The sequence below is a fragment of the Phalangium opilio genome, unplaced genomic scaffold, assembly GCF_054372755.1.
Source record: "Phalangium opilio isolate 3A_F unplaced genomic scaffold, DU_Popi_V2 ptg000089l_1, whole genome shotgun sequence".
NCBI lineage: Eukaryota > Metazoa > Arthropoda > Arachnida > Opiliones > Phalangiidae > Phalangium > Phalangium opilio.
In genome coordinates, this window is record NW_028324194.1 from 2,369,206 (window position 1) to 2,379,336 (window position 10,131).

Sequence of the window (10,131 nt, forward strand, 5' to 3'; positions counted from 1 at the left end):
CCATTATCATAGTTTGGTTTTAGGATATACGCGGCGATCAGCTAGGGTTACGAGAAACGTCTAGCCTCCCTAAGGTGGGATCGCCACCAAAGATTTTCGCAATTGCGCTTTTTCCTTACTATAATAATGGAAACGAATCGTATATATACCCCAAATTTGAAAAAAGCGGGCAAGAGGGGTACCCTTCATTTTAAACGTCAATATTAGCAAAGTTTGAGAAGATAATAGGTATAACTTTATTTTAAACGATTTAACTATTATTAATGTTAATTTTTGAAGATTAAAATAATTAAAAATAATTATATTTATTTAAAGGATAAAAGAAAGCTGCCTTAAAGAATTTTAGATTTTGGTATTTTTTGATTCTATGATATGAAAAACTAATATTGAAATTTTTAGAAATTTTTTTAAAACCTTGAAAATGCTTAAAAAAACCTTTTTAAAAGACAAACTTTCGTCTGCTACAAAAATCTATGGGTCTAATGCATTTCAAAATTGAATTCGGTACGCGACCAATGAGCACTATCGTCACCTCGCGACCAATCAGAACTCAATACTACTCGTTAGAAGTAAATCTGGAAAAAACTCGCGTTTCTCCCTTGTTTCTGCTATCTGCTCTGCTTAGAAAATGTTAGAAGAAGAAGAAGAGCAACAAATGCCAGAAGCCTATGCTTTTGAGCCTTTATTGCAAGATTACGTCGGTCAATTTAACGACGAAGGAAATGATGTGGAAGTAAATATTGATATAAATGAAAATCGAATTGGAAACACAGATTGGTAAGTTTTTTGTTTGACATTTCTTACCAAGGCTTAACACTATAGCCAGAAGGCTGTACTTGCTGCTATGTTATGTTTGTTAGGGTCAGTTTTCTAGGGTTTATGAACATGAACTAAACTTATTTACAGGTGCACGTGTGGTGAATGTAAAGCAATGGAGACGGGGAGAGAGAGCTTATGTTGCAAAGAAGTTGCAAGAATCCAAGCGAAGCTTGGTGACAACGTTTGTGCAACGTTACATGAATTTTTCCATCGCGTATGCCTGGATTATTATGTGCTGGATACAGCCATAGTTCGATATGTTGCTGAAACAAACGAAGAACATGATTATTCTCCAAGGTAAATATTTACTCCTGCATAAATAAATTTTATCTAAGATTATTAGCTTTTGGAAACTATAGGTCAATGATATAGTGTGCTCTCGGTGGAATATAATTTCTTTGGGCTTTAGGTTTGTTTTTAATGGGGTTATTATGTTCGAAAGAAATGTTATTTCCTCAACGAAACATTTTGGAATTACATAGGTGGGAAAAAGATACGATTTTAATAGGCTTAGAGTTGAAACGTTGGGGGGGGGGGGGTGATGTTTCAGCTTCTTGACCCATAGGGAGCTAACAGTTCTGACCCAGAAACGTCCCGCCCTTCTATCTCTTACTGGAGTTTCATCCTCCCTAACGGTTGGAAACCGTATTCTACGCGCAAAAATGCCAACCAGAGAGGGGCTGCGTGACGTCAGACTATCTCTTCCCCCTAGCCAGTTGTTAGCTCCCTATAGGTTTGTTTCATTTTGAAATCATCTGATGTGAATTTGAAAGTAAAAATAATAGCTTCCAATTAACTTTCTCAGCCGTTTTAGATACATTGCTTATAGACAATTTGTAAGTGCCATTTGGCGTAAACTTCCTTGGCACACGAGAAAGGTTCTTCCGAGCTGTGTGGTCAATAAAATACGGCAAGAATTTCCTGATGATGTATATGTCGGTTTTAAAAACTACAATGAATAAATGTGTAAAATGTAAAATAATTTATAAATTGAGACTTATGTATGTTTATAACAATGTTAAATTTTAATTAAAGTGATTTCACAGCGAAAATGACATTTGGTTATTTATAAGGATAATGAAGAATTTGTGCCACTAAAACAATTTTTGTCAAGTTTTTTAATATCTTATTTGGCAAAGCGGCTTTTGTGTTGTTCGATAATATCGGTTTTAACCACACCTTCAGAGTGTTTTTGTGACAAAGTGCCAGGTGATAGACTAGGTGGAATTAAGCTGGCAATCGTTGTTGCGGTTGAAAAGGTGGTTACAGTTTCTTCTAAAAGTTTGTCTATATAATCTTCAGGAATAGAATTATTATTATTAAAGATAATTTTATCATGCTGCAAAATTTGTTCTTACTATAAGTACTCTGAGCCAAAACTGGTTTAGCAACGGGCTTGCCTTTTTTGGCTTTTGAATATACAACTTTCCATTGCGGCTCGTTTAAATTTGTAAGGTCTTGGTCCTTAGCTCCATTTTCATTGTAATGCAAAATAGCAAGTATAGTGCTGAATAAACTCAAATATTTTACCATTAAACCATATTTAAGAATGTCACGTGCCTACCGTCCAAGCATGCTGTCATAGAAGAAGTGAAGCCTCTTTGGGCATTTAGACAATAACACACTATGAAAAGCCTCCACTGAAGATGTTTGCCACTTGGGAGATAATTTTTCGATACTTTTCAACGTAAGGGGAGATTTTACAAGGGCTGATAGTTTGGAATGAACTTCTGAGTCTGCGAAATGACAGCTGATGGATCAGTTTCTTATTTGAAGAAGGCTAATGACTTGTTATCTTACTTTTTGCAATCCATACTCTCTCATCATGATCTAACAAAGCACCATGGGCGCACTTTTTGTATGAGCCTTTGTGGTTTTGGTGTTGATTTGCAATGTGATTCACAAGGGAGGTCCATTTGTCTGTAATTTTTCCTGGAATTTTAATGGTGGCAGCGCACCAATAAACATGATTGACTATGGAAGGTATCCAAGGGGCTACAATTTCACATTTCTCTTGTTTTGACAGAGCTATCAATTTCTTTTGGATACCTAAAAAACCATAAACGTTAGTACTCTTACAGCCATTTTATTAGCATTGCAACCGACCTTTTGCAACGTGCCAATTATCAAAGTAATGATTAATTTCCGTATAATTTTCACGCATGAATTTCTGAATTGATACATGTCTATCAGTGATAAGACATTTCATTTTTATACCACTTTCAACGAGGTACAAAAGACCTCTTTTTAGCCCTTCAAGTTCCATGGCAAAAGAATTCTTGACTTCAGTTGACTAAAGAGAATGTTTGTAGGACATTAGCTTTTTAAATTCAGTCAGGAAAAGACTAATATACCTGAACTAATTCGAAATGTAATATTTTACGGCGATCTCCGTCCATAAATGTGTATGTGCCATATTTGGCAGTGTGACCAGGAGAATCGGCTCTGCCATCACCACAAATTGCCACTTCTGAACTTTTGTAGTCTTCTAATAGGAGCGTTTGTTCTTTTCTCCAGATCTAAAAAAGACCTAGTTTTAAGCTTTGTAGTATGGAAATTTAAAATTATTTACCTTTTGCGTAATAGACACAAAAATACGCTGATAGTAAAAATAAGTTCTGTCAACGAAAATTTCAATTCCAGCTTTCTTCATAGTGGATATAAATTTGTGGGGAAGATTTCCCATGTAGAAAAGGACTGACGCAAGAATTATGTTTCCCCAAAAGGTCTTCCCTAACCTGGGTTGACTATCCCACACGCAATTATGTCCATTTACACATTTAGTTTTTATCGTGAGAGCTGTCCCACAAACAATTTTGTCTAGTTTAATTACTGATTGTTGACATTGAAAACAAACGTGAAAAAGTAGAAGCAGGCAAGATTCAAAGACTATATATTTTTTTTCTTCATTAGGAGACTGTGCCCCTATGCTATAAGAGAAAGTTTCATTATAAAAACCCTTCCACGTGAACTTGAGTGAAATGTCATGGCCAAAAAGTCAAATTTATAAAATGACATTTCCCACGGTGTACTTACTTTTCAGCCTTTTCTGAACAAAACGACATATCTATTGATGATGCGGCGGCCATGTCAGGGTCAAATGTCGGATCATCCGGATCTGGTACATCTTCAACAACTGCTTCTTCAACCTCCATTGAAAATTCAGGACTTAGGTTGACAGGTGTTGACGTGCGAGTCCCCAAACCGCATTGAACTCCTATATCTCTGGTCTTTATTCTACCTAAAAATTAAACAATTATCTTTCCCACTTCTAAATATTTAGTTCTCAAAATCAAGTTTACTAGTTTCAGTTGCTTTTGTTTTTGAATTCACTTGAACTTGAACTTTCTTGTGACTAATATGCGTTTCTTGATGAAAAATATTTTTATTCAATCTAGATGAAGGCCGAGAGCCCTAAACAAATTTCATGTTAATCTATTTATTACATAGAGTAAGCTTTCACATACCCCCGAATCACTATCACGAGAATAAGTATGGTCTAAAGAAGAACTTGGTCTCGCTAAAGGAATATCAGTTTTTGGTGTAGAGGCTAATAAATTGCCTTCCCAATCTTGACTTTCATCAATTGTCAAATGTTCCACTATATCAATATCAATTTCAGTTGTGAAATGTTCCGCTATATCAATATCAGTTGTCAAATTTTCTGCAAGATCAGTTTCAGATGAAGTAGATGCATAGTTTATAGTATCTATCGAAATGTGCGAGGCATTCTAAACATTTAAAAGATGTTTGTATTAGGTAAGGTTTGTAGTTGATGGAAATTTTCAAATCATTCGCTAAAGAATCAAAATGTTGACTTACGAAAATTGGGTTAGCCGAAGCTCCATCAGCATTATCGTTAAAAATTCTAGGCGGAATAGGTTGCAAAGTTGGAATAGCATTTTTCTTCAAAAGTGGCCTTTGATTGGAATTTGGTAATGGTAAACAACGATAATCCGGTAAGATTTTACTTTACCTACCTAACCCAACCAACACTTGATTCTGACTAATTAGGCCACGGGGAGTTCGGAAAAAATAGTGAAAAAATTCTTAACCCGCCGCAAGTTGGTCAAAAAAATTTTTGAAAATTTGAAAATTGCATGTACTTACCGCCATTAAGACCGCTACGCGCCTAAACGCATTCTGCCCTCGATCTTGAAAAACTACCCGGGGGGGGGGGGTAAATATAATAATAAGGACTCGCGACGGAAATCAAGGAGCACATACTGCGGAAATATAGCTATGAAATTTTAAACACCCACTGAAACATTTAGAATTCTCATACCAGGATAGAAAAATATTTGAAGCGAGCTCCAATTTTAAAAATAAACAACGATATTTTGCTAAATTGCGTAGATTATTTCGGAAGTAAATAAAGATAAACAATAATATTTTGGAAAAGGTGTAACATTATTTGGGAAGTAAATGAAGATAAACCACAATATTTTGGAAAAGGCGTAACATTATTTGGGAAATAAATGAAGATAAACAACAATATTTTGGAAAAGGCGTAACATTATTTGGGAAATAAATGAAGATAAACAACAATATTTTGGAAAAGGCGTAACATTATTTGGGAAGTAAATGAAGATAAACCACAATATTTTGGAAAAGGCGTAACATTATTTGGGATGATAAACAACATATTTTGGAAAGGCGGTCACTTATTTGGAAAATTATATAATATTTGCTTAAAATGTGGCACTTAGCGTTACCCGAGAAACACCACATGGAGGTGGCCACACGTCGTTTCTCATGGGGAGTTTTGTTTAGGCAGGTCCCCTTGCCTACTGCCGTATATATTTACTGAAATTCCACCAAATCTCGTGAAAATCGGTAAATAATAAATTAATTAAGATGACTCAATTCGAGAACCTAAATATCTAGTAGCCCCATCCAAATATTTTATAAGTCCTGAATGAATATCATATGAATAATATCATAAGTAACATAATAATAATATTATGTTACTTATGATAATATCTACCCTGATTTTCCGGTTTTTTCATGTAAATGAAAAGATCTGCAACCTTACGTTCGTCCTGCCTTGAACAATCTTTCCAACGAATGATTCGCCAAAAATTGTATTCCGATATTCCATTCAATATGCAGAATGCTACAACTTGCATTCTTTTTACGTATGTGCATTTTACTGGAGTGGCCGAGTGGACGCTCCATGAGCAGCCTAAGTTTGGGTTGGTGCGTAATATAGTGCTGCCATCTGTGTACTAAAATTTGTACTAAAATATTTCAAAGTTTCTTTGAATATTTTTAAATTATTTTCACCATAGAAGGCGCTATAGTCGTACGCACCAACCTTAACATGTAGCGCCTCTGGTGGATTCTGTGCTACACATCGGTACAACATACGCGTGTTGTAGGCATTGTATCGGCCACTCCAGTAACACCTTTCTTTCTCTATGGTGCATTCGTCAAAAAAAGCACACACAATATGTTCAGGAACGCTGCTAAAATCAGATACATCCTTTCCATTTAGCAACCTTCGCATCGCTGCAACGCGATTGCTTTTGAAAGCCATAATTATCAACTTTATCTCAAATAATTTTTATTTTTACAAACCGTTAATCCTTTTCAATAAATGGTTTGAAAAAAAAAGATCTAAATCTACCTTTTATTGTGGGCAGAAGCAGGTTCGGTTAGGTTTTTGGTTCGGATAGCTTAGGATTTCACTTCACGTGGAGAAAATGAATTTTTGTTCTAGATTTAAAACATCCAAACCCACCGCCGGCACAATGGTTGTCATGGTAACGTGGCAACCTTCTTCTTTGCCATGGCAACGGTTCGCGCATGCGCGAACCGTTTTTAAGTAACAGGTGACCTTTTAAGACAATTCTTTATTACTCATCAGACGCGTTTGAGCGAGCTAAGCGAGAGGTTTAATAAAACTCAATTTTGTGGCATTATTTTGTTGGGAAGAGATATTTTTGTTGGGAAGAGATATTTTTGGTGGGAAGAGACATTTCTGGTGGGAAGAAACACATTTTTGGTGGGAAGCATTTGGTTTTGTGGCTGGCCTATTTTCAAAAATGGAAAATCCAACTTTTGAAAACCCTAATTTTGAAACTGCGGAACAGTTTTTCCACAGTATTTCGTTAAAAAATTGGGGTGGATTTTTTCCATGTATGAACGAAGAGTTAAGGGCCAAATCTGAAAGGGACGCTAAAACTCTGGTGATTTCATTGGACTTGGTTCCAAGCGTTACTTCTTTCAATGAAAGAAAGATCGCTTGTACTTGCGGAAATAAATCCGACGATGGAATTATCGATGGATTTCTTGTGGGGGTGTTTAACAACCAAAGTCGGTTTGGATACGTAATCCGATGTTCCACTGGGCAATCTCGAGCCAACAAGCGAAAGGCTTTAAGGGCATTGAAGAAAAAGGTTCCCGATCATTTGGTTTCCGAGTGTGTGAAGGCTTTCGTCCCCTCCAAAAACACATGGTTTTATAATCAAAATTTGTCGGTTACCGACAATCTTTTCCTCGTTTTCCTTTGGGTTTGTAAAATGAGCGTCACTGACGCTACAACCCATAGTGAATGTTCCTCACGAACAGTTGTGGATTATTTTTCCATGTGTCGTGAGGTAACGGAGATTGTCATTTCTAATAGGGCCGACAAAGTTCAGATTGGAGGACCAGGACTGTTTGTGGAGGTGGACGAAACCTACCTTCATACTCGCAAATACAACCGAGGGGCGGAGTTAGCCGGGGAAACCATTTGTATCTTTGGAATTTATTGCCGGGATACAAAAGATGGTCTATTTTTGAAAGTGAAAAATAAGTCCCGTGCTGTTCTGTGGACGCAAATGGCAAAATATATAGCCCCTGGGTCCATCATCGTGTCTGACGGAGCCCCTATGTACATGAATTGTACGTTAATGGGCTTTCGGGAGCACCTTACCGTGCTTCATAAGTACGAGTTTGTCAACTCGGAAGATTCTCGCGCCCATACGAACAACATCGAGAACCGAAATAGACACGTGAAGGATGCCATTAAGTCCCACAGAACAGACAGGTCATTAAGTAGCTATATGGCTTCTTATTGGTACCGATGCCTATTTTTCAAGGACCAGGATGGAAACTGGCTTCCTCCTGGAACCAATTTTGCTCGGTTCTTGGAAGACGTAAAGGCTTGCTACCCTGGACCGGGCAAAAAAGGCCTTGAATTAATTGAAATCGGGGTCTCGGAGGAAGAGCTGGCTACTCTCGATCCCGAGACAGAACCAGCATTTTTAATTGCTGGCCAAAACGAAGAAAACACTGCCGAATTCACTGACGAATAAGGCAACGTTTTCTTAGTTTTTGGCAGTAGGCAAGGGGCCTGCCTTATCAAAACTCCCCGGTTGGATTATAGCGGCATTAGGCAAGGGGCCTGCCTTATAAAAACTCCCGGTTGGATTATAGCGGCAGTAGGCAAGGGGCCTGCCTTATCAAAACTCCCGGTTGGATTATAGCGGCAGTAGGCAAGGGGCCTGCCTTATCAAAACTCCCGGTTGGATTGTAGCGGCAGTAGGCAAGGGGGCCTGCCTTATCAAAACTCCTCATGAGAAACGACGTGTGGCCACCTCCAAGTGGTGTTTCTCGGGTAACGCTAAGTGCCACACTTTACTGCATAGCCATCGGTATAAACAGTTTTGCAGTTAGTAGTGTATAATTTTTAACATACACTTTCTTCCAACATATTGAAGCCTTTTTAAAATATTGTTGATCACCACCATTTGCTTCCCAATAATTGGCCGCCTTTTCAAAAATATTGCTAATTATCTTCATTTACTTAACAAACAATATTATGCCTTTTCCAAAATATTGTGCTTTACCTTCATTTACTTCCCAAATAATGTTACGCCTTTTCCAAAATATTATTGTTTATCTTCATTTACTTCCCAAATAATGTTACGCCTTTTCCAAAATATTATTGTTTATCTATATTTACTTCCCAAATAATATTACGCCTTTTCCAAAATATTGCGGTTTATCTTCATTTACTTCCCAAATAATGTTACGTCTTTTCCAAAATATCATTCTATGCCTTCATTTATTTCCCAAAAAATATTATGCCTTTTCCAAAATATTGTGGTTTATCTTCATTTATTTCCCAAATAATGTTACGCCTTTTCCAAAATATTGTGGTTTATCTTCATTTACTTCCCAAATAATGTTACACCTTTTCCAAAATATTATTGTTTATCTTTATTTACTTCCCAAATAATGTTACACCTTTTCCAAAATATTATTGTTTATCTTTATTTACTTTACCTACCTAACCCAACCAACACTTGATTCTGACTAATTAGGCCACGGGGAGTTCGGAAAAAATAGTGAAAAAATTCTTAACCCGCCGCAAGTTGGTCAAAAAAATTTTTGAAAATTTGAAAATTGCATGTACTTACCGCCATTAAGACCGCTACGCGCCTAAACGCATTCTGCCCTCGATCTTGAAAAACTACCCGGGGGGGGGGGGTAAATATAATAATAAGGACTCGCGACGGAAATCAAGGAGCACATACTGCGGAAATATAGCTATGAAATTTTAAACACCCACTGAAACATTTAGAATTCTCATACCAGGATAGAAAAATATTTGAAGCGAGCTCCAATTTTAAAAATAAACAACGATATTTTGCTAAATTGCGTAGATTATTTCGGAAGTAAATAAAGATAAACAATAATATTTTGGAAAAGGTGTAACATTATTTGGGAAGTAAATGAAGATAAACCACAATATTTTGGAAAAGGCGTAACATTATTTGGGAAATAAATGAAGATAAACAACAATATTTTGGAAAAGGCGTAACATTATTTGGGAAATAAATGAAGATAAACAACAATATTTTGGAAAAGGCGTAACATTATTTGGGAAGTAAATGAAGATAAACCACAATATTTTGGAAAAGGCGTAACATTATTTGGGATGATAAACAACATATTTTGGAAAGGCGGTCACTTATTTGGAAAATTATATAATATTTGCTTAAAATGTGGCACTTAGCGTTACCCGAGAAACACCACATGGAGGTGGCCACACGTCGTTTCTCATGGGGAGTTTTGTTTAGGCAGGTCCCCTTGCCTACTGCCGTATATATTTACTGAAATTCCACCAAATCTCGTGAAAATCGGTAAATAATAAATTAATTAAGATGACTCAATTCGAGAACCTAAATATCTAGTAGCCCCATCCAAATATTTTATAAGTCCTGAATGAATATCATATGAATAATATCATAAGTAACATAATAATAATATTATGTTACTTATGATAATATCTACCCTGATTTTCCGGTTTTTTCATGTAAA

At 36.5% G+C, this 10,131-nt stretch overlaps 3 protein-coding genes across 3 annotated transcripts; 1 reads left to right on the forward strand and 2 right to left on the reverse strand.

The window, feature by feature from the left end:
- Positions 1 to 347: 347 nt before the first annotated feature.
- On the forward strand, positions 348 to 1,871 carry LOC149646950 (P2X purinoceptor 7-like). Its single transcript, XM_089849764.1, has 3 exons — positions 348 to 777; positions 907 to 1,116; positions 1,625 to 1,871. Exons 1-3 carry the CDS (start codon positions 629 to 631, stop codon positions 1,779 to 1,781), a joined length of 516 nt encoding a protein of 171 aa, XP_089705890.1. The 5' UTR covers positions 348 to 628; the 3' UTR covers positions 1,782 to 1,871.
- Positions 1,817 to 2,352, reverse strand: LOC149646951 (uncharacterized). The gene is made up of 2 exons (XM_089849765.1): positions 2,178 to 2,352; positions 1,817 to 2,115 (listed from the first exon to the last, which is right to left on the reverse strand). Exons 1-2 carry the CDS (start codon positions 2,350 to 2,352, stop codon positions 1,946 to 1,948), a joined length of 345 nt encoding a protein of 114 aa, XP_089705891.1. The 3' UTR covers positions 1,817 to 1,945.
- A 27-nt stretch (positions 2,353 to 2,379) lies between these two features.
- On the reverse strand, positions 2,380 to 5,967 carry LOC149646952 (uncharacterized). The gene is made up of 10 exons (XM_089849568.1): positions 5,855 to 5,967; positions 4,642 to 4,789; positions 4,287 to 4,550; positions 4,122 to 4,233; positions 3,856 to 4,060; positions 3,392 to 3,749; positions 3,174 to 3,338; positions 2,926 to 3,112; positions 2,620 to 2,868; positions 2,380 to 2,555 (listed from the first exon to the last, which is right to left on the reverse strand). Exons 1-10 carry the CDS (start codon positions 5,965 to 5,967, stop codon positions 2,380 to 2,382), a joined length of 1,977 nt encoding a protein of 658 aa, XP_089705694.1.
- Between the last annotated feature and the right edge of the window lie 4,164 nt (positions 5,968 to 10,131).